Below are 24,840 nucleotides of genomic sequence, written 5' to 3' on the forward strand. Positions count from 1 at the left end.
TAATTCAAGACTACATCATAAAGTTCCTTCTGCCTCCAGGATATGCAAATTATCAAAAACATTTCAAAGAGTACACCTTTACAAGGTATTTACTGTCTAATTCACCATACTGTTCAGGTCTCACAATTCCAAACCAACCCCTTCCCTCCAAAAATGTCTTGGGTTTTCCACCTCTTCAAGCTTTTAATTCTTTATAATTCAGCGACCATGACCACTCTATTGAAACTGTTTATACCTTCTTTAAACAACAATGACAGCCCCCACCATTAATACATGTTTTTATTTAAAACTTACATAAAATCATCAATGCTCAATAGCCCCACCAATGCAGAGGTAACAACTTCTAATATTTTGGTTTCTTTCCAGTCTTTCTCTTTGTGTGTGTGTGTGTGTGTGTGTGTGTGTGTGTGTGTGTGTCTATGTATGTAAGTGTGTGTGGGTATATATATGTATATGTGTGTATATATGTAAATGTATAGGTGTATATTATATATAAGTATATACATATATGTATGTGTGTATATATGTATGTGTGTATGTATATATTGCAGTGTCCCACGCAACCAGAGACCAAAAATAATTGAAAATAATTTCAATTTTCATTTGTTTTTCCTGAAAATATTCAAGTTCTCATATATAGCCTACAACATTACTTTTTAAAATCTCCTTTCCTCACTTTTTCCCAGACTCCTACTGTCTCACACCCTGAGTTCTACGTCTCTGTCATCTTCCTATGTCCCGAGGTGTCCAGCACATGCCTTCTTTCAAACAGAATTACAAGTATTTGTTGAATATACTCCCTGATAGCTTGCATCCCATCAGCCTGTAAACAGTCTAGATTCCATATCCCTAAATGCACTCACTGGCATTTGCCAACCTTGCAGGGCACACTGCCCTGTCCAGCCCTTTCAGACAGCTTTCTGGCTCTTTTTGCAGTATATCTCCATCAACTTGTATTTTACTCCTTAGAGAGATGTTGGAGCTATCTGCAAACTAGATTATTGCATTGTATCTGTCTCTTATTTTCCATGTGTAAGAAATTAAATAGAACTTGTGCCAGGACTTATTCCTAAGGGAACATTTCTGTTTATATTTCTCTTCCAAGTCATTTCTACTTATCCATTTCCTTGTTTTCCTATCAAAAAGTGTTCACATTTCTAGGGTCTTCTGTAATAGGTCCCCTGACGGCAGAGACTGTCCTGTTCATCTCCAGCACCTACAATAGAACTTGGCACACAGAAAGGTTCAGTAAATCATTTGAATGAATTAATATAAAAAGATTGGATAAGAATGCTGACACGAAAGGGCCTTACCAGAATTCATGTCTCAGGAGTCAGACTGGGCCAGGGCGACTCAGCATTGGAAGAGCAGTAAAAAAGGTCAGATTGGAGGACCAAGCACAAGACCATTAAAAAGAGGCAGAGCCTGGGTTCAGGAGCCAAGATCATGAATAGTCTGGGAAGCCTATCCAGACAGCCTGAGAGTAAAGGGCTGTATGTTATTAAGAGAGTCAGAATATTGGCATAATTTCTTAGTTGAAAAAAATGACCTTCTGTAAACCATCTGTGTTTTCACTCCTAAAACAAAGGTGATGGTAATCAAAGGAGTCTCAGAGAGTTATTATGATAATTAAATGTCATCTAACTAATATTTATTGTGTGACTACTATGTTTCATGCTCTATGCCAGGTGCTGAGTAATGGATTTAATGCCCTTAGCTCTATACTCAAGGGCAAGGCCAAATGGGAATCCAGGGATTTTTTTGCATTAAAAAAAAATGTTATCCAAACCCCATGAAAGCTCATCTCCTTTGTGGCCTCATGAAGAACTTTTGAAAGTCCAAATAAAGCACAGTGACTTGAATCCTCCTTACCTATGCTCCTGCCTATTATCTCGGAGTACTACAAAGAACACAAAGCCTGATTTTTCCCACATCAATCATGTTGCCTTTTTCCTCAAATTGCTAGATATGCTGAGGCATTCCATGAGTTGCTGTTTTATTTTATTTACTGTCCTCCACCCCCACCATCCTTGGCACCTTCCCTAGACTGGTCTGAAACTCACTGTAGTGGATTATCCTGGGCCTCTCATAGCCATAGCTGAGCTAATAAATGCTGACACAGTGTAACTGCTACTATACCTGCAAGTTATTTCCAAATTCTTGGGTAGATGGCACCAACTTTTAATGATATACATACCTCTAACCAGCCAATGGTGTTGAGAGTATCTAACCTAATCTAGATGAGTCCAAAGCAGCTTTATAGAGAATCTCAGTAAATCAAAGTCTTAGTGTTGAAAAGTATACTTGACTCATCCAGTCCAACTCCAGATCATCTGACTCTGGAAATGACTGCAGTCAATTCTCATTTCCATTTTTGTTCCTGGGTGTAAATTTCAAATCTTGATTATTAAATGTTGCCACTGATTCCTAGTCTTTCTCCTTTGGTAATCTTAAAGAATTTTTAATTCTAACTTTGGACACCCTTGAATGTGCTTTTCAAATTATGTTTGACCACCTCATTTCTAGCAAGTAAAAGTTTATTTTCCAGTAGAGTTTGTAAAACATAGCTGCAGTATGTGAAGCAATGATAGAACTGAAAGGAGAATTCGAAGATTCCCCAGTTGTAGATGGAAATACCAGCACCCCTCTCCCAACAGCTGATAGAACAAATGGACAAAAATCAGAAAGGACATGAAAGAATGGAGAGGTTTTCACATGTATAAAGAACTGATTTACACTTTAGAAATAATCTTTGAACTTCTAGAAACACTTATCAATTTACTAGCTTTTGTCTGAATGTCATTTTAACTTCCAAAAATCTCACGAATTTGCTTTAGTCTTGTTCTTTGAGATATTAACAATGTTCTCAGTACCTTATATTTACTCCTTCAATCATTCAACACAAATTTATTGGGTACTACAATGGATTTCATTGTTTTTGAAGTGTTTAATAATTAAATTCTGTGGGGGTTATTTAGCAATAATATATAGTATGAATAAAATAAACTTAAAAAGTTATAGGAGTAAATCTGTTAATGAATCCCCTTTATTACTTTCAGAAGCTCTTCTCTGAAGAGAACTATGGAATTATAGCTTACTCCAGCACCCCATTGTTACATGTAAGAAAAAAACACAACCTGAAGAGAAAAATGACTTATCTGAGTTCACAGAGTAAATGGGAACAGAGACAGTAGCAAAACCCAGGTCTCCTGACTCAGTCCAATGCACAGCCCCCTCATGCTGGCTGTGGATCAGACAGTAGCTACTCCACAGCATGCAATTTTGCTGCACATCTGGATTTAGCAGATGACTTTACCCTTCACTCTGTGGACTCTTCCTGTTTATCCTTTCCCCTGTTCTCCCTCCTTCCATTCAGCAAGATCTCACACCAAAGCTCCTAACCAGAATTTCTTGCCTGAAGATTCACTTTTTTTTTTAATACTGGGTTTGTCGTAACCACCTTGGAGGTCTTTATTATCATCCTTCCTGATATGTTGAGTATAGGTCCTGTACAACCTGCTGCCATCTGATCCAGCAGATAAATTATTCCTTTCCCTAGAATTGCTTGATGCAAAATGCCAATAGTGCCAAGGTTGAGAAACCTTTTCCTAGATCCTTGCTCTCAGGTTCCCCCGCCCCCTCAGGAAATATCATCCTTAATGAATTAGACTGAACCTTTTCTTTTTTAAGTAGCCCCAGAATGTGACAATCTGTGTTTAAGAAATAAAGGCTGCTATCTGACTGGGTATATTAGAGAGACAGAAAAATACCAGTGCTGTTGTTTCTAGTTGCTGCTTGCTTCCCCCTGTCCGGTTGCCTCTCTGAAATACAGAATGAGCTGAGCCCAGTGGCTTAATGGAGGCCCTACCTAGCAAGCCTTGACCAGGCAGCCAGTGGAGCCAGTCTTTGGGTTGCAGGTCATTCCATGATATGTCCTGAAGCTGCTGGGTTTATCAGCTGCCAGTCTAGCTGGGTCAGACCTGCTGCCAAGTTGACTAACAAGTACCAGGCTGACTCTTTGAGTAGGGCGTGGACCTGCTGACTTTTCTCCCCACTGCCTTAGATCATTTCACTGTTAAATTAGACTATGGTGATTTAAATGGAACTGTCAGGCAACCTGGAGACAAACGTGGGGTTTGGTAAAAGAAAACAAAAATTGAACCTGGTACTGCATTTACCAAATTCAGTCTCAGCTGGGTGCTTTTTCCTTCTCTTCAAGAAATAATTCAAAACTCCAAGGGCTGGAAGTAGAATAGAACCTTCCCCGGCAGTGTCACACAGAGAGGCTGGCATGCCAGCGAAGGGAGCTGATTATAAATAGCATTAAAAGCAGCATCAGTCAAGACTCACTGTCGTGCCTGAGCAAAATGTTTTAAGAAACAGTCTCTGAAATAAGACATAATGACCTTTTTTTTAATTTTTGTAATTTAAAGTGGTAATGAACAAAGACTATTCCACACACACACACACACACACACACACACACACACACGGGTTAAACACACACAGAGAGAACCCAGCTGAGCCCTTTTAAGGAAATTATGGATAATTATTAAATTTAAAATAACAAAAACTGAAGTAGTCAGAGCCTCGCAGGGAGCAGCTGTTCTTTTTCTGTGTAATCGATGCTTTTCATATAGAAAGCTACAGTTTCCCCTTGCAAAATCATTTTCCTGTTTGTGTACTTTTTTTTTTCCAGCTTAGATGGAAACCATTTGAGATTCCAAAAACATCTGAGAAGAAAGTGGACTTCGTGAGTGTAAGTCAATGCTACCCACACCTTCCCACTGCTCATTCTCCTCTCTTCTGCGGCGAGTGATCCCGCCGTTTGCGAGCTGAAAGCCAAGCAGAAGCAGCGTAAGAGGCAGGCAGCCGAGGCAGGCAGCCGACATAGCGCTATCTGCCTCTGCTTTTGGCTGAAGGGCTGTCTTACAGGCACCATCTCACCCTTGACACCAACGGGCACTCGTGAGCTATTTGCTACATCTCTGAAAGTCATGGAAAGGCAGGAAATTGAACTTTTACTTTCCCAGATTCCTTTGTTTTTGGAACAAAGACTCCTTTGATAATTTGATGAAGCTTGTGTTCTTAAATGCATAAAACAAATTCCATAAAATTGCAAAGAAGTTGATTATATTGAAATACAATGATAAAAATAATAAAACAAATTTGGTTTGGTTTATAGTAATATGTATGCTTCCTGATTAATGCACTAAATCACAAAATCTATGAGAAAGCCTAATAACTCTGGTTATTAGAAGTATGAGCAAAAATTACATTTTGGGATGTCTATATCCACTGTAATGTAATATAAAAATATCCCTAATTTCTGTCAGTGTCAAAGTTACAGGAACTTCTAATACTCCTGTAGTTTGTCACTTATGTTCACATTAATTGAAGGAAATGATAAATTTCAGTCAGAGATTAGTGAAAATAAATATATAATTTTTTCTCGTCCAAATTCAGGAACTCCCTGACATAGACCCCTGGGCTAGAATAGGATCAACTCATGCTAGCAACTAGTTAGCAAAATGCTGATTAGAAGTTCTGCTTGGTAGTAACAGGTGCTAAGAGTATAGGAGTATCTGTGCTCAGAGCAAAGAATATGTAGGGGGAAAGGAGAGGAGCTACAAGGAGGTGGGGCTCAAAGAAGCTAGTGGAAGATTCTTCAGACCAACCTCAGTTCGTGGTTTATTTAGGGAGAATCCAGGTGTCCGGCCATAGGCCAAACTATTTGGATCATGTTGAACTCCTTATCCATATTAAGTGCTCCAAACCCTGTGCAGACTCACTTAAATAGAACCCAAACTTTCAAATGCAAGAAATCCCAACCCCTGTGTGAATTATGGATATCTGGAGGAGCAGAACTCCCTCCTTTTGGGCTCTCGGTCTGCAGGTCTGGGGTAGAGGGCTGTTTTAGAAGGCCTGTCCGTTATGGTTTCTTGGACTATGGATGATCAGCAGAGGATTACAGTTGGTCAGATTGCTCTCTTTTGCTGTGTTCTGGAGAGATTGGGGATGACCCTACTCATAAACAGAGGGCTGCCCACATGGTCTGATGTATTTGAGAGGCCTTAACTAGTCCCTAATGTTGCAAACTTTCCCCCCAAGCCTCCTGGATACCTGATTTTACTTCCAGTAGAAACATTCCTTCAGGATGATCATAAGTAGGGAAATTATAAAATGTCAAGTAATGAATCAATGCTTTGGAAGTTCATCTGATGCAGCCATTAAGACAGCCCAGATCTAGAGCCATGGCTGACATTAGGGTGAGACGCCACCCACCAAACATAAGTCAATAAATTCTGGGGTCCCCAGAGGTAGCCTGGATCCAAAATGCCCCACTGGTCCCAAAGGGAAGATGCTACTACTAGACCCTTGTCTCATGGTGCTCATGGACCAGGAGGAATGATGGCCTCTTAGTCACCATTCATGTTCACCCTTCCCTCTCCTGCGGGTCTCTCCCAGGGCCTGCACACCTTGTGTGGAGCTGGAGACATGAAGTCCAACAATGGGCTTGCGATCCACATTTTCCTCTGCAACACCTCCATGAGGGACAGGTGAGTGGCTCGGTGCTGATGCAGGACTTTCCCATTCCCCAAAAGCTGCTGACCAGAGGGTAAATTCCAGGTTTTTATTTTTGTTCTTGTTTTTCTCCCCAGAACAATGTTGGTATGCATTTATTAATAATGACAATAAAGAAGTATTTCTATCTCGATTGGCTCCTGTGCCATAAACAAGAATGTCACGTAGCAATGCAAATAAAAAAGGGATGATGGGACCCTGGAAAGCAGCAGTAGACCAAGACACATTTTGACTTTAACTCATTTTAGGTTAGAATATTCTTAATTTCTAAGGTTCCTAGGACTTTTCCCAGTCCAAAGTCACACTGCATGAACAGCCACTAGGACCAGCTGTTGGTGGCAGGTCAAGCTGACAGACTTTGGCTTCAGCTAATAACTTTGTATAAGCTTAAAATTCCTAAATAGAGGAGCCTCACTCTGGCATGTGTGGTTCAGTGGATTGAGTGTCGGCCTGCGAACCAAAGAATCACAGGTACCATTCCCAGTCAGGTTATGGGCCAGGTCCCCAGTGCGGGGCTCATGAGAGGCAACCACATATTGGTGTTTCTCCCCTTCTCTTTCTGCCTCCCTATCCTTATCTCTAAAAATAAATGAATAAAATTTTTAATAAATAAATAAGTAAAGGAGCTTCGATATGTGAAGAGCATTCCTGCCTTTTCTTTGGGAAGCAGAATGTCATAATGGTTTTTGAACCAGACCGTTGTGTGCAAAGGTAATTCCACTCTTCCTGGCTGAGTGATCATGGGCAAGTCATTTAACTTAACTGAGCCATGGACAAGTCCTAGATAGGACAAGGCACAGGACTTGTCCCTTTGGGTCCAACTGCATATCAAGCACTTCCTCTCTCTCCACTTGAACCACACTCAGTTTTAACCTGCCATGTGCCCACCTGCCTCAAAGCATTTGCAACGCTGTTCCTTCTGCCTGGAATGTTATCCTCCCTCCTTAAACCCTGGCCTAGATGATTCCTTCAGAACACAGGACAAATGTCCCTTTTTCAGGAAAGCTTTTGCTGATTCCTCAAGCTAGATGATGTTCATTATTCTTTCATTCTCCTGGACTTGACTTTTACAGTGCCATTACAGTTTATAATGCTATAGTTCTGTAAATGTTTGATTGTTGTCTGACTTCCTACTAGACTCTAAGCTTCAGGAGGGCAGAGGCTGGGTCATTCTGTACATCATTTCATACCCAGCACTAAGCCTGGCACAGAGTGGGTACTGAACAATCATTTGTGCAGTAAATTAATTTGTCTGGAGGTGTTAAAACTGAAAATCACAGGGATGATTATATATGTTTCAGGTGCTTTTACAATTCAGATGGGGACTTCTTGATTGGTGAGTTTTGAAGAGTTCAGACCCCTTCACTGTAAATTTAGCCCTAGTCACAAGCTGCTTTTTAATTTTATACATATTATTTCCCTTCATCCTTTAATCTGTCTTACTTAGTGGAATTTATAGACTAAGTTCTAAAGACAATTGATGGTCTGGAAATGATTCCTAGTGTACCTCAAAGGCCCTATTCTATGTTCTGGTCTGTCTAACAGAAAGACCCATTTCTATAGGGTCCTTCCACTATGGGAGATCTGAGCATCTGGAAAAAAAAAAGAAGAGTAATATCAAGATGTGATTAACTTATTAAGATAACTGTTTGCCTCCTTACTCTCCCAAGAAAAGACTGTCATTCATATCTGCAATGTACAAACAGGTTTTCATGACAGCACCAAAAATGGATTGCCTATTTGAGATTTCTCTGGTCTGCCCATTCCCTTTTATGGTTTTAGTACCAATATTTTGGAGTGAACACTTTGGTATAGACATCAGACATGCAAATCACAGCCTTCTGCTGGAAGTATCAGAAATAGGTGATTTCCTATCCTATTTCAGCTGCCTGTTTTGGTCAGTCCACAGAATTGTGCATATACAATCTCCTTACCTGACAACTAAAAAAAAAAAAAGTCAGTTTTTTCATTCACATTCTTCTAGATGTTTTCCTCTTAGGTTCAATAAAGCTCTTTTCATTGGGAATGAAAAAACAAATGCAGTCCTTAAACCTTTTACTCTTCATGAAGTGGTTCTTGCATGAAAAGAGATACTTACTGCTGCCCTGTCTTTTTTGTTAGTTCCCCAGAAAGGGAAACTTCTCATTTACACTGAGTTTGGCAAGATGCTTGTGCAGCCCAACGAGATCTGCGTCATTCAAGTGAGCAATGTGCCCCCTTCTCCTTGCCTCTCTCTAATTTGGAAGCAATCAGATGTTGCAGCTGCTGCCATTTCCAACTCTAAAATTCCTCTGTTACGACTAGGCAATAGAGCAGAGGGGAGTTTGAGTTACACAGAAGGCTTCCTGTGCAGAAGTGTAAACAGGCTTGGGTGCCTACTGTTTTAAGATAGCACACTGTCACAGAACAAAGAGCATTGTCCACTCACTTTCCTAAATATCTACACACACTCTGGATAAGGCCCTGGATGTGGGTGGAGGGCAGTGAAGATGGATTTCTTAAAAAATTTGGCTAAATCAGGGTCCTGTTATCTCTGAACCAAATAAAAGGATGGACTAGGGTTGGTTTGGGTCACAGGCATGATTAGGATTTAAAGTTTTATTTCTGACTCATCTTTGAGTTGGTTATCTCTCAAACCTAGCTCAATAGACCATAGCTTTACTTGTGCATGTGGAGCTGGCGGTGCCTCTGGGGCTTCTTTATAGCTACTGGTATTTGGGAGGGTAAAGTTCCTGCTTCCTATTCCAGAGAGGAATGCGGTTCAGCATAGATGTCTTCGAGGAGACCAGGGGCTACATCCTGGAGGTCTACGGTGTCCACTTTGAGTTGCCTGACCTGGGACCGATTGGTAAATCTTCACTACAAGCCTCTAAGCCTGGCTTGAGATATATGACACAAATAATTGCATGAGAGTTCAACACCCTGCTCCCCTCATTCCTGCTCCTGCTCATCTCACTCAAACTTTAACTTTCCTCTAGATAACTTCTTCTCTAGACCAAGTGTAATTGGGAATTTTAGGAACCCAGCAGAACTCCCTGAGCAATGCCAGACTTTCTTTTCAGACCTCTAAGCTCAGAGGTTCCATGCAGCATGGCTAACCCTAATGAAAAATGATATCTTCATTTATTAGCTCATCTGTGTATTCATCCATCAGTTTGTCTCACTTCCAGTGTTGTGCTGAGGGTAGTGGCAGAAACTTCATCAAGAGTAACACAGCATCTTCCCACTCATGCACGACATACATAACAGAAAATGACTCAATGTAACTGTTATAAATTTCTCTCTAGAATAGTACCTAGACGATTGGAGAGCAGTGTACACCCCACAGGATGTGGAAGTTTGGGATACTGTGGGCCAGGTCACAAGGAACAGCTTCACAGAAAAGATGAGATTTGGCTGATTCTTGATGAAAAGTTGAGGGAAAATAAAGAAGAAAGGGAACAGCTTAAGCAAAAGAACACAAGTGGGGATGGGCCTTGGGAATAGAAGGGATATCATTTTCTTAAATTAATTCGTTGTGTGTAGAGAAAATAGTGGGGAAGCCATAAAAATGGCAGGTGCTATATTCCTATGGAAAGGAGGAACAGGCCAAGAGGCATGTAGTCTATGAAACTCGCATTCCTACTGAGCACACTAAACAACAGTCCCAAAATGTACATCACAGAGTGCTATGAAGAAGCTGAAAACCACAGCTTCCATGAACAGATTAAAACTTTCAAAGGTGAACTAAGATCCCCCAATCCTGATTCTTCTGGCAAGACGGAGGCAGGACCTGTGGGAGAGAACTGAAAGTGGTAGGAGGGGTTGTTCAAAACCCCTCTGGAGTGAAAAGAGTGGCTGGGAACTTCGGCCCTTGGTTTGACCTTTGGCATGTTTGCTGAAGGTGGTGGCCGCACCTCCCAATTCTTCTCTTCCTTGTCAACAGCTTTTTTAGAGCAAAACAGGGACAGGCCAGTATGTGCCTTCTGGTCACTCCCCTGGGAGGATCCTAATAATCAGAGGAAGGTGGGAGGCAGCAGAGAGGCAGCTGGAGCCACCGTGAGCCGTCTGTCGTCCTGCTCACCATCCGCTCTTCCCTCTTTGGTCTGGCTTCCAGCTGCTCTACAGTCAGCATAGCTTCCAGGTTCCACAGAATATGCACCCTCTGGAAAATATATATAATTTTCTAATCAGCTGGGGGCCTATTTTTTTAACCCCAGGAGTTGGAAATAATAAAATACACCCCTTGTCTCTCCTCTCAGAGTTAAATTATATTTTTGCACTTATGCTTTTCATTTTTGGTCTTTTGGTTTATTTTCTTTTCTCTGGAGGGAACACTTGCAAAGCAAAGGTAAGCAGGGAAGTCCTGAATGCTTTTCTCCCTGGTGGATTTGTCAGGCTAGAGAGCAGTTTTACAGACTTGGATTGATTCTGAGTTCTATCTGAGGAACAGAGGCATACCTGGGGCAACAGTACTTAACCCTTTCTTTCTCAAAGACTATAGATCAAGAACTGTAGGTGAGTTCTAGAGTCATCAGGGTTTCCTTGGAAAGAAAAGGGTCTAGTATTCCTATCAGATCTTTCCTTTTCCTCTTTTCTAGTCTGCTCCTCATCTCTCCCCCACTCACTTTCAGTGATGACATAATGTATGTAAAGGCTTTATAAATTATACCCACTCTACAACTTTGGGAGATGATGATGACTTTCATGATTTTTTTTTCCTTATCAAATTCTTTGGACCCTCTTAAAAAGGCACCATGCTGGGAATCCAGTGAGCCTTTGAACAATGAAAGTGAATTGTAGAGTGGCTCTTGACATAGCCCTTTTTCTTTGTGCAACCATGATCCTCTTTCCTATGTGACTTCAAAAGTGTCTAAAAAACTATGGGTCATTATATTCTAGGAGCCAATGGCCTGGCCAATCCTCGTGATTTCTTGATACCCGTTGCCTGGTATGAAGATCGCCAAGTGTCAGGTGGCTACACTGTGATTAATAAGTATCAGGGAAAGCTGTTTGCTGCCAAACAGGTAAAGAGGGTCAGTAGACGGAAGAGGGAATGAATAGTTATTAAGCACCAAATAATTGCCAAGGCCAGTGTTAAATATTTTATACATATTGTATTCTTTCATCTTTACTATACTGCTAAGATACTACAAATGAAGTACTATTTGCATTATTTGTAGCCATGAAAACAAGTCAGATAGTGACAAATAATTTACCAAATGTCACAGTAAATGGTAGAACCATATCTGTTGGTCATGCTCTTTCTACTCACCAAGTAATGAAAATCCCGAAGACAACATAATATGCAAACAGGGTAATATGTTCTGAAAAGGGAAATGAGTTAACAAGCAGATCACCCAAGATTTATATTCATCAATGGCCACCATATTTCAAATACTAGCAATGACTCACACAGAACAGGTAGAATTAGCTTGATTTGATTTACACCTTCAGCCTGGTAAAACTCAGGAGATAAGCAAAGGCATACATAATAATAAAAATAATAATTGAAACATAATATGTAATCTATAATATAATGTATACTAATATTAATATATCTTTTATATAATATATAGTATAAAATTAGTATGTATTTTATGATTCCTTAATATACTAAATATATAATGTATTAGTATAGAGTAATCATATAAAAAACATAATCCAAAGATCTCTTCCACTTACCATTATTTGCTTGCTTTATTTTTTGCCCATTTGACTTGCTGCTTATGTATTTTGCCAAGACATGTTATTGGACAGCATCTAGAAGATGTGCTTACCAGCAGAGGCCAACTAGTTTGGCACTTAAAATTAAGACCTGAGGGTTAAACTCATTGATACATTGTTACCCTCACATTCTCTGGGTCAGGACTTCTCAAAATGTGGTTCAGAGACCATTTGAATCAAATTATCAGGGAGGCTTCTTTAAAATGCAGATCCATAGATACTACTCCAGCCTGGCAAAAACGATAACCTCTGGGGATGGGGTGTGGAAACCCGCATTCCCTTAAAGCATGTTCTCCGTATTACTATTGACATACCGCTGACGGAGAACCATCATTCTAGTTGCAGCCAGCAGCCCCAGTAGTTTCCACTTTCTAAGTGGCTCCTGTGCTGGTTCTTCTCTGTGTGAGCTCCCACTGATCCATTCTCCCTCGTCTGCCATGGTCTGTGCTCTGGGAACTTGACCTATGTGAACTGTTACCACCCAGGCTTCCCAGCCGGCTGGCTTTGGGTTAGATCCAACTAGTGGGAGATCCTCAAAGAAAATTAGAGGGATGGAGAAAAGACAAGTTTGGATTTTTCTTCCCCTGTTTCCTCCCTATTTGGGTCTGCACCCTTCCACAATCTCATTTGGTGTTGAGTAGTCCCAGAGGCATGCTGGAGCCAGTTCACAGTGGCTTGGCATCTTCTCCCAGCTTTGTGCTTAGTGATATCACATCAGTAGCTTAAAAATGATCATGGGGAGAGTATTTATACCCCAGAAATCAGAGTTTTTATATTTTTTCCAGATTGCTGATTGCACAATATTTACCAGTGCACCACTGGGCAGCCCTTCTTCATGGTTCTGAGCTCTTCCTGGAAATCTGTGACATTTCCTTCCTATATCCCACAGGCTTAGGAATGGCAATGTCGTCTCACTATTCCTAGGCTCAGATACCACATTATCCACCTCCAGTCAGTTCACTTAACGTCAGTCACACCTCTGTGAGTAGTCCCTCCAGTAAAGTCTTTAGAACGTTCTGAACTGGATGCTGTTTCCAGCACAAACCCTGTCTGCAGCGGGGCGGCCTTCCTATGATAGAACACTGGTTCTCTCCTACCCCACGGCAGGCTCAAGACACATCACCTTAGGGTTGCCCTGACATCTCAAGTCCCTGGGGTTGGAACTCTTAGAGACCTCACCGTCCCGCACTCACCACCCAGGCCCTGTGTCTCCTGGAAGCTCCTCTAAGCAGCAATTACCTGGAGAAAAGTCACAGCAAGGGCCTGCCCTTCGCACCCAGAGGAAACCCGGAGGGTGGCCCAGATGGTCTGAGGATTGCTGGCATCCACGGGTTCTCACAGTTGTGTTAAAAATCGTTCAAAAGGCACTGCTTGGAGAATGTGCCATGCTTCTTTTTGTGCACATGTGATAAGAGGAGCTGCAGCTTAGGAACTAAAAAAGTAGCGTTAGAGGATAAATGAAGGATACTTTGAGGCCATGTGAAGCAACCACAGAATGATTCAGGGTTATACTTTTCCCAAAGGATGGTATCATTAAATTATGAGAACAAAATCAAATCCCAAAACAGAGAGTAATGCTAAGTACAAGCTGGAATCACAGCTACAAAATCATTAGGTGCTGAGATGGCCCTTTTCTGCTTCTTTTGCGATCAGGATGTCTCCCCGTTCAATGTTGTGGCCTGGCACGGGAACTACACCCCCTACAAGTACAACTTGGAGGACTTCATGGTCATCAATGCAGTGGCCTTTGACCACGCGGTACGTCTGGCCCCTGGAGGGTCCTTGGAGCAGGGGGAAGCCCTTAGGTGAGAGGGCTTTACAGTAGACCCCTAAGATTCACAGATGTAACATTCCCAGTGTCACCCTTGGAAACCTGCAATGTAGTCATTTGTCATTGTGCTTACAGGAATTTGAATCCTCTGCAGCAAGGCTTTGGCGAAGGGGTAAATGACACAGCTGGTGAGGAAGCCAGGCCAGACACTCAACATTCGCATGCGAACACAGCCCCATTCTCTACGTAGAGTAGTCAAGTAGATGGCTAAAAACTGATTTTCTTCATGCAAAGTCTATCCCCTAAATAAAACCAACTGCTAGTGTTAGCGATGGAGTGATAAGAAAGGAACGTTTCTGGATTTGGGAAGTTCTCTGTCCTGCCCACAAATACCAAGGGGCAACTTTCTACGGCGCCCACTTTAGCATCTCCACTCCTAGCTGTTTCTGGAAGTGAAGGAGCAGACGGCTCTCTTAGGAAGTTACTCATAATGTTCAGAGCCTAAATTTAAACCAAAGAAGTTCTGGAGTATGAACTTGGTTATACGTTTCACTCAGTTCAAGGGCCCCAAAGAGGTTCCAGACCTACAGTGCAGGCCCCCGAGGCCCCACATTCTTGATAAAGTGCCAGTTTGGGGGGCCTGGGGGAAAGTTCATTTTGCAGCCTAGTTCATAATAGATTAACCTAACCCACAAGTTGGAGAAATAATTAGAGCAGAAGGCAGAGAACCAAAGACAGAAAGGTCACTCTGAGCCAGTTCAGCTTATCTTTGAGACAGGACAAACTACCTTTCTGAAGAGCAACAGCTCTGAATAAAACCAAAGGGAAAAGAAAATGAGGCATTGACCCCGAAATCGCATGAAAAGGCAGCCTGAGACACTGATAGAGCTTTGTTTAAGCCTTACTACCTTCTCCTTAGCTGTTTTAGATCATTTCTCATGACAGATGAAGAAGTGTTAACTCTCACAACAATAAGGGTTGATTTGTTGACTTGTCTTTACCCAGGTTCAATCTCCTCTGTACTGCTGCTATAGTTATTTTTCCAAAATTCAGGTCTGATCGTTCTACCACCGCACCAGCAAACCTTTGCAGGCTTCCTGTGGTTCAGGATTACTTCTGAGCTCTGAAGCGTGGTATTTGATGCCCTTTGCCATCTGGCCATAGACTTGTTTTCCAGTGCCACCTCTTGCCTCTCTCCCTTCTGCCAGTGCACCCCAGGCTTTAGCTTTCTTGCCTCTTAATAAAACCTGGGTGCATTTTAATGTCTTTCCTGTTTTCTGTCCTTAAAATACCTTTTTCTTTCCTCCCTCCCTCCCTCCCTTCCTTCCTTCCTCCTTTCTCTCTTTCTCCTTTCATTCCTCAATGCCTATCTCAAATGCCACCTGCTCTTTGAAGCCTTCCCTGATCCTCTCAGGTAGAGGTGGGCACTCTTTCGTTTGTACTCCCTTGGATCTCTATTTATACAGCTAGATTGCCCTTGGAACCCTGCTGTGATTAGCTGTTCATGCATCTATTTTATTAATCCTTCAGTCCTCCTTCCTCACTCCTCCACCAATAATGCTAAAGGGGCAGGAAATAGATCTCAGTCATCTTTGAATCCTGATCCTAACATGGCTTACAAAAGCAAACGTGGTCATTGATTTTAACTGAATTGAACCTCCATCTTTTCACTGAAGGATTTTAAAGTTCTTTTAAAATCATTCTAGTGTCCCCCTACTCCCTTCTATGCTACCAACACTCAGACTAATGGTGTGCGTGGTGCGTTTTAAATCTGAGAGTCAAACAAAGGTCAGAAAGCAATAATACCATCTAGAATCTCTGCAATCTGCCCCCCCCCAAAAGAAGCAGATTCTACGTTTGTACCAAAGCGTGGATTTTTATTTCTATCTCCACCCTATTCTGAGCATCCTTTCTGCCAAGAGCTCCCTGATGTACAGCCTCACTCTGGTCACCCTGACTTCAGGTTGGGAGGCGAGCACCACTGGTTCGCAAGCCCACAGGGTAGTACTTACATGAAATGGGCTCAGCAGGATGAAGAAGCAGCTCAGTCCTCTTAGCTGGTGTTAATTCACTTTGCTTCAAGCACAGCAAGAGGGGAAATGCAGAAGAGTGATTACTACGCCTACGTGACAAACCCAGACTTCTTAGCCTGGCCTGCATGGTTTGATAAGAAATTAGAGTGTCACTCAAAAGCCCCTTCATGTGTGGGCGACGTATGTCATTGTCCAGTCACGTCCCTTTCCTCATGTGTTCACCTCTCCTTGTACTTTCACAGGACCCGTCCATTTTCACAGTATTGACGGCCAAGTCTCTCCGCCCTGGAGTGGCCATCGCTGATTTTGTCATCTTCCCACCTCGCTGGGGGGTTGCTGATAAGACCTTCAGGCCTCCTTATTACCACAGTAAGTCTCTCTTTTGCCAACCACATTTGGGAACCAAAGAGACAGCACAGGAGTGAACATTGCCCGTTGGGAACACCGCTGGAGGGGTTTCTATGTGCCCTGCCCCGGCTGGAGTTCCAGATCCTGCCTCCCAAAGCCTGGTGCTGCTCCCCAGACTTTTAGCTGCTTAAATACCACAGCCTCCCGTGGGATGGCAGTGATGTGTTGACTCTGAGAAGAAAACATTTTGTAATGCCTAAGCCCAGTTCTTCTGGCCCTAAAGAGAGGTAGAAAGCAGTTTCTTTTCTTATTTTTTCAATTTTTTTCCATCACTATTTATCCCTCCTATACCCTCTTCCACCTTGTTCCTCCTCTTCCCCTCTCCTACAATCACCACACTCTTGCTCGTGTCCAAGAGCTCTTCCTCTTTTCCTTTTTGCTCAATCCCTCCACCCCACAGTACCCCCCACCCAGAGCTGAAAGCAAGAAGTTTCTTTATGTTTCAGATGCTTCTTTGCAGAGAGGGAGAATGTTGGTTAATTTGTTGTTTACTTAAATCTGACTCAAGAACTAATAAAATGTGCCTTCTTCAATCATTTTGGCAGGGTAGAGCAGACTGCAGTCCACCCTAGGGGATGGGCCCTATTCTGGAAGCAGTTTCTGCAAAGCATTTGTTGCTTAAAACAGAACTTTTGAGATCTATCTTATTAATATTATTATTATGAACAGCTAACAATTATTGACTGTTTTCTATGACTCTGTAATAAATTCTTTAAAAGTATTAACATTTAATCCTCATAAATTTGTCAGAGGTAGGTAGTATCATTATCCCCTTTTTTTCCCCAGGGAATGGAACTGAGATAAGAAGGATTATGTACTTGCTCAAACCCCACAGATAATTAAATGGTAGAGTCAGTATTTAATTGCAGGCAATCTGATGCCAGGGCAGACACTCATGTCTAATGACTGATGTGCCCAGCTCAGTGCTGGCATGTGATACGTACCTAATAAACATTGACTTAATACATGAATCCATCACAAGAATAAGGTACTTCACAGCTGTACCTAGTGAGGTTGGAAGTTTTAATTGGGCAGTAGCTAGCTGTAAATGCAACCTAAAGGTCAATGTACAATTCCACTTTCTGGAGCGTGCATTTTTATGCATAGAGTTCTGGAAAAATCTCTGAGCTGAAACATTCTTAGAAACAAATCCTTGTCACCCTGGCTGGTGTGGCTCAGTGGATTTGGGCATCATCCTGCAAAGTGAAAGTTCGCTGGTTTGATTCCCAGTCAGGGCACATGCTTGGGTTGTAGGTTTGGTCCCCGGTCATGGCACATTTTAGAGGCAGCTGATCAATGTTTCTCTCGCACATCAATGTTTCTCTCCCTCTCTTTCTCCCTCCCTCCCTTCCCCTCTCTCTAAAAATAAATAAATAAAATCTTAAAATTTATTTTTTTTTGGTAAATCCTTTCCTTAGTTAACCTCAGAGCCTTCTGTCTACATGAGGCTCCCCTCATAATACCAGCTCCCAAGAAGCCAGGGCTCAACAGGATAAGAAGGTGCACTGAAGGGATAATTTAGGCATTTGTAAAGGTCTGCAGGATAGAAGGCTACTTCATGATCAAATCCGAGCACCTTTTCTGGTAACACCATTATGATTGAAAAAAGGATACAATTAGTTACCACTACAAAGAACCCAGATGCTTTATGAATAACAAACTATGTCCTTTTGGACAAGTGTCAAGCCCATCACAGAGAACCTGTCATCAAGGAAAGAGAACTGCTCTGGCTTAGAGCCTGTACCTCATGGGCTAGCCCTCAGCCATTCGTTGTTTCACATAGTCCTTGTGCTGAGGTTGCTTTATGTGCCTGAAGGAATGGTGTCAGCATGCTGTCTGAGCCACCTGAAGGGTTTATAAAAACACACATCCCTGCGCCCACCTCAGACTTTCTGCTTCAGGAGGTCCAGGGCAGGGCCCAACAATTTGCATTTATAACAAGTTCCCAAGTGAAGCTGATGCTACTGTTCCAGGGACCTCAGTTTGAGAACATTAAGGGGCATGAGTATCACTTAGAATGCCTTTTTCTTTTTCAGTGTTTATTCCTAGGGAGTTTAATTAGTTGGTTTTAAGGTGGAACCTCAGAATTTGCATTTTGCACTAGTAAGCCAAGGAATTCTGATGCAGGGGGTGTACAGGTCACGTGTTGAGACACAGGGAGAGCGGGCACAGCGCCGCCTGATGGGCAAGGCAGCTGCCGTGCCATAGCTCTCAACCAGCTCCTTGATTTTGGTGTGTAGTTCAGGTTACCTGAAATGAATGGCCTTGTGAAGTGCTTCTTAATCATTTTTTTTGAGTCTCAAGTAAATTGGGTCCTGGATAGACAGAGCCCAGGAAAGATATGGTTGCCCCAAGTTAGTTGGCAAAACCACAGAACCCCAAGTGAGAAATGATATTGTACTAGCGGTATTTAAAATATTGCTTTAGCAAAAATCAAAATCTTTGCTATTTTGATGTGACTTTATAGAAGTGGAGAATTGTTGGTATAGAAACCTTGCATCTAATCATCTTAACGCACCTAGGTCAAGTGGTTTCCGTATTAATCAGAAAGGCAAGGTTTACCATCCACTGCCCTTTGAAATATAGAAAATGATACAGAGGTGTCATCATCAAACTCATTGCTACTTAAATTCATATTCAGATCAAAGCTAAATTCTATGTTGCTCTCTTCTTAAAATTAGGCCATGAAGGGGACCCTGAGGACACATACTGGAGTGAGGAGTGTGGCTGCATATTTAAATCACGAGCTTTTAAAATAGAAAAACTTCATGCTTACAGTCACTTCTCTTCTTCTATTTCTGCTTCATGGATTAACAAGGGGAGCTGTGACCTGGGTCTTACCTTTTTGCAGGGGCCTGAGCAGCATTTTGTTGTCTGGGCAGGTTGGGTATGGCTGCTTAGTCAATTACAGAAGTAGTTTACTTTTGGTTACACTTCACCTGCAAGGAAGAGGGGTGGGGCTTTAATAATGTCAAATGTGTGGCTTTGCGAGGGTTGCCACTGCCATATCTTTCTGCTGTGTTCATGATTTGTACTCTTAGCACTCTCTTGGGACAGAGTATGAGTAATTTTAGACAGGCTATTTCTTATGCATCTCCATCAGTACTTAGCACAGTGTCCAATTATACATATTTGATGGATGAATAGATAGATGGATGGGGTGGGGAATGGACAGAGGAATCAATGGATGGGTAGGCGGGTGGAGGAATGGAAAGGCACTTAAATTTACTCAGGTGTTCATTTAGGTGCTCTAAATGTGTGGCTATTCTACCAAACAGTTTTATTCAAATAGAAACAAACTTTTGAAAGAGTGGGAACATGATTCTTTTCAAATTTTGCGTGACTCAAGAAAACACTAGTAGGACCAATGTATTTAATTTACATGAAAGCAAATTTCCATTTAATATAAGAGATCTTTTTAACACCCTGAGCTTTGTTAAGTAGAGAGCTTGGGTAGCTGAGAGCTCAGGTAGCTCATTTGAGTAGGGAGCTTGCATTCGCAGGAAGCATGCCAGCAGAGCACAGGAGATGATCTGTCAGCAATGATAGAGAAAATTCTTCTGTATTAAGTAGAAGTTAAGATCCCTTCTAATTTTAAAATTTTAGAATTCTATGAGGATAATGTCAATGGAAAAAGAAAGAAAAGAATTAACCTAACAGGCATTTTTAAGATTGGAAGAATAGGATGATATCAGACACAGACATAGAATATAGTATTTGTTAGAATATAGTATCTATTACACCCCTCTTCTGCCAACACACACACACACTCACACACATGCGCGCACACACACACACACGCACTTCAGTTTTCTAGATTGGGAACCGGAAATATAGTGATATATGTATACTGTGGGGCTATTTGGGAAGGGTTTCAAGTCACAAAAGAAGATAATTTTGATATGAGGCTTGTTAAGACTAAATGATGGAGCACATCGACTCTTTATTATAATTTAGATTTTAATTATTATTAAAATTCTTTTCTGGCATCTGACTTTCTTTAGATATAGCCTAAGTTCCTTCAGGAAGAGGAATGCAAGACCTCTGCTAATCCACATGGCCAGGGAATAGAGCTTTGCCTACCAAGAATTCCACATTAATGAATGTTTGGTGGTTGCTTTATGTCTATCTGTATTCTTTATTGATCTTAATAAAATGTATCAGGTAATCTTATCTTCTTGTCATTCTCCAAAAATAATGTTTGAAGGGTCTTAATGTTTATGGGTCTGCCTTAGGTAATAAAAATAATACTGCTTCAACCTTCCCAGGGAACTGCATGAGTGAATTCATGGGACTCATCAAAGGCCACTATGAGGCAAAGCAAGGCGGGTTTCTGCCAGGAGGCGGTAGCCTGCACAGTGCGATGACTCCCCATGGGCCCGATGCCGACTGCTTCGAGAAGGCCAGCAAAGCCAAGCTGGCACCTGAGAGGATTGCTGATGGCACCATGGTAAGCAAGTTAAATGCTGGGCCCTGGTGGCCTCTGGCCTCCCCAGTCTTGTTAAGAGAAGAGTCTATTTTTCACTTCTCCAAAGTCACAGAGGAGTCAGGAGAGGAGAGTGTGTGTCTGTGTGTCTGTTCTCACGTGTATATGCATACACCCCTGTGTGTATACTAGGCTTCTAATGCAGTGAGCATAGAAAAAGCTTTAGACTTGGAGTCAGGTCTGGGTTCAAATCCTACCTCTTAGTTCCCGCATGACCTTGAGTAAGTCACTTAACTTCTCTGCTTCATTTTCCCCATCTGTAGAATGGGTATGGTGCCCAACCCAGCGGGTGCCTGTAATTTAACCTCACAGACTATCCAGCACTGTTCAAATATAAGGGAGGGGGTATATATACAGGAAGGGTCTTCCCTTACCTGCATGCATGTGTATACATGCTTTGTCTCAGAATCATATCCTGTTTTTTGAAGTGATCCTTGTGTAGGGCCACAGTAGCAGAGGATGCAGAATGTCACCTTCCTGCAGGATGTCAGGCCAAGGAGGGTCAGGAAGGCTTTGCATCACTGTAGTCAGGACTGTGAGCAGCAGTTCTTTGCTGTTTTGTCATTTTCTTTTGCTCTCCTCTGGTATGGGATGAAACCGATGGGATTTAAAATCTGTTTTGTATTCCTCCTGTGTCAGGCTGTAAACATTGAGGCTGAACACAATTGCAGACTGCTGCGCTACTTGATTTTATTTTATTTTCTCATTCTTGGAAGTAGAGTTTATGGATCACTAGGAGTAATTTTATACTAAATTAGACACAAATTTGCATTACATTTTTAAATAAAATACCTTCAATGCTACCTGACTTTAAAATCAATAGCATGGACCCACCTGACTCCATGCCCAGTTTGCAAACTAAGCACACAGCATGATCTGTCCCTCTGTCTAGTGCAGTTTGCTTTTAGTCCAAATCCTGGGGCCAGAGTTAGTGGGGCTTGTCTGCAGGGAAAAGCTGAGAACAGTCCTGTCTGCTTCACCTCAGCTGTATTGCCCCTCGGAAGGGCCTCTGCAGAGCTTTTGTAGACCCCTGCTTCTCTATGAGACATAGGTTGAGAATCTTAGTTAAGCTATTGCCTCTGAAGGCTCCTGGGAGTGCACGGGCTACTCAGTAACCTTTGGGATAGTCAGTGTTACCAGAGAGCAGTGTTCTGCCGCAGAAGGCACAGGACAGAGCTGTTTCTATAAAAGCAAGACTTTGGGTAATGCCTAGGGCTCGGAGCACTGATGAGAAAGAGCTCTTTTATGTTGGGGCTCAGGAACTGGGAGGCCCTGCGTAGCCAGGAAGCCCACACTACCTGGTGGGAGAGGGCCCAACACTTTATGTAGACCTAACCCTGGGCCTCCCTCACCATTTCCCATTAGATAATTTGGACCCAGGCCCATCTACATGCCTCATCATTGTTCCAGTTTGCAATAAATTAACTTTACACAATACTGTCTTCATAGCTCAGCTGGGATGGGGTTTTCTTACTCCAGTCAGACAGCAAGGCTCCTGAGAAGCAGTCAGCAAAGAGACAACAATAATAATGGCCATGATAACAATCCTTACATCGGAATAGTGCTTTATAGTGAGTAGGGCACTTGCACTTGATCTCATCTGGTCCTCACATCAAGCCTGTCATGGGAGGTCAAGCAGGGACAATCATCTCCACTGTTTTAAGCAAAAAGAAGTTAATGTATATTAAACACCAAACATTAATGTGGGTTCTCTGGACTATGGCACAGAGAATATTTAGTTTCCTTTTGCTGATCTATAATTTTAAAATTTCTGTCAATGTGAGGACATAAGAATTGTAGGATTTTATTATTATTATTATCATTATTATTATTATTATTTCTCTTACAAGCCACAGTGACCAGGAAAATTGGCACTCAGCAAAGCTGGAATGCCTACAATGTGCAAAGCACTTACATACTCTTACTGTTGCAGACAAAAACCTCCTGAACACAGCAGGACCACCATGCATTCCCTTCTGGGATAGGGTTTCTAAAAATGCTACGGCCATTCCTGCCTCCTACTCCCCTCCTCCTCCACCCTCTCTCGTTCCTCCTTTTCCTTTTCCCAGCTCATCTCTTGGTCAGAGTCCTGAAAAAGAAAGACTCAAATCCCAGCTCTGCCACTTCTTGTTACCATCACTTTAGTTAAGCCACTTCCCAGCTCTGAGCCTTAGTTTCTACCTCCACAAAATGGGGACTGTGACCTCCCTCTCCTGGACATAGCCTAAGTAAGTGATGGCCCCTGAGAAAATGAATATTACTAGGCCTCTCCCACCTCTGCCCTTGGATCTGGCAAATTTAGCTCCGTAATGCTACAAGGACAATGCGAGGCTCATGTGCCCAGTTTCATTTTATAGAATGAAAGTTGAGGCCCTTAAAGTTCATGGTCTTGCATAAGGTATCACTCACTTACAAGGGGTAGGGTCAGATCCAGAACCTAGGTCTGGGGCCTACTCTCCTCACCATGCTAGCACACATGATTTAGTATCCAAAGATTCTGCCTACTCACCTCTTCGCTCTAGACATCTAATAAAATGTGTTTTGTTATCCACCGCACCTCTTCTTTCTTGTCATTTCCTACAGGCATTTATGTTTGAGTCTTCTCTAAGCATGGCCGTCACCAAGTGGGGGCTCAAGACCTCTCGTTGTTTGGATGAGAACTACTACAAGTGCTGGGAGCCTCTCAAGAGCCACTTCACACCCAATTCCAGGAACCCAGCAGGACGTAATTGAGACTGGAGCACTGCTGCCGTAGTCTTTCCTCTAGAATCTTGTGACTTCGGGCACTATTGGGGGAGGAGGTGGGTTAAAATGAGAACTCACTTTTTTATTGTCAAGTGACTGAGACATTTGTAGAAACATATCTGGAAAGTTCTGTGTCTGCAGCATAATTACTAAATAAATACTTGCTGGTGTTGTGTGGAAGTAGCAATTGGTCATAATCAGCACTTGATGGAGCAGACCTGTAGCAGCCAGGACTGGAGTCCATGCAATTGGACCAAGATCTCTCTGCATGTGCTTAGTTTTTATTCTAGAAGCACAGTCCACTTGAGTACCTTTATTCAGAAGCACAGTTCAGGGCATCTACTACAGACAAAAAGACCAAGTCACAGGAAGCACAAGCCAACATAAGGACCATGAGTTTAGGCTGGAACCAAAGCAAAGGCCTCAGGAGTCAGTTCAAGCACAGGGAAGCAAACTGGGTCAGCAGAGTTAAACATCTAATGTCATCCTTAAACAGAGGCATCCAGGTCAGCAGGCTGTCATGTAGCAGACAATAAGTGATAATCGACAAAAAAGCCCATCCACTCAGAGTGAGCATTACTCACTGAGAGTACCAACTACCCCCTTTTCACACTGCAAACCCCACATCCCAGAAAACTCCCTCAGTCTTAATCCTAGCAGGATAGTTAGTCACCCTACTATTCACTCCCTTATCAGTCCATTAGATAGCCGTGATTTCAGTCCTTAATATGTGCCAGCTACTCAGTGAGACACTGGGGATGAATGATTGAAAAGAAAGAAGTCTTTTCTTCCTTTTAGCAAGCTCACAGTCTGGGGAGATCTGGGCCAAAGAAGACCTAGGGCCACTGTATTCAGACCACAACAAAACAGAGGCAGTGCTGGATAGGAAAGCTGCTCTTAGCATCTCCCTTCCTGTGGCCGGCACCCTCCCAGGACACTGAGCTGCCCAAGACTTTAGATGAGCTGATGGATTTCTCCTGGAATCAGGAGACAGGCACATCAGAATAGAAAGGAATAGGAAGTGGTATTTGTCATTACTTTAGTTCTGTAGTTTTAGCACATTTCCACCACTTTGTTGCCATAGTAGCAACTTTGATTTGCTGCTA

The 24,840-nt window shown here is 42.3% G+C and overlaps 1 protein-coding gene across 1 annotated transcript in view; it reads left to right on the forward strand.

The window, feature by feature from the left end:
- HGD (homogentisate 1,2-dioxygenase) overlaps window positions 1–23,914 on the forward strand; it is a 38,098-nt gene extending 14,184 nt beyond the window's left edge. The window contains exons 5-14 of the mRNA XM_054575252.1: window positions 4,700–4,759; window positions 6,469–6,560; window positions 7,887–7,921; window positions 8,707–8,786; window positions 9,334–9,433; window positions 11,467–11,591; window positions 13,945–14,049; window positions 16,338–16,464; window positions 20,772–20,953; window positions 23,573–23,914. Coding sequence (XP_054431227.1) covers window positions 4,700–4,759; window positions 6,469–6,560; window positions 7,887–7,921; window positions 8,707–8,786; window positions 9,334–9,433; window positions 11,467–11,591; window positions 13,945–14,049; window positions 16,338–16,464; window positions 20,772–20,953; window positions 23,573–23,722 — 1,056 coding nt within the window. The 3' untranslated portion in view covers window positions 23,723–23,914. The remainder of the gene's footprint in view (window positions 1–4,699; window positions 4,760–6,468; window positions 6,561–7,886; window positions 7,922–8,706; window positions 8,787–9,333; window positions 9,434–11,466; window positions 11,592–13,944; window positions 14,050–16,337; window positions 16,465–20,771; window positions 20,954–23,572) is intronic.
- Window positions 23,915–24,840: the final 926 nt, after the last annotated feature.

This window comes from Pteronotus mesoamericanus, unplaced genomic scaffold (genome assembly GCF_021234165.1).
Source record: "Pteronotus mesoamericanus isolate MK-2021 breed Mesoamerican mustached bat unplaced genomic scaffold, CSHL_Meso_final contig_27, whole genome shotgun sequence".
In the NCBI taxonomy this organism is placed as follows: domain Eukaryota; kingdom Metazoa; phylum Chordata; class Mammalia; order Chiroptera; family Mormoopidae; genus Pteronotus; species Pteronotus mesoamericanus.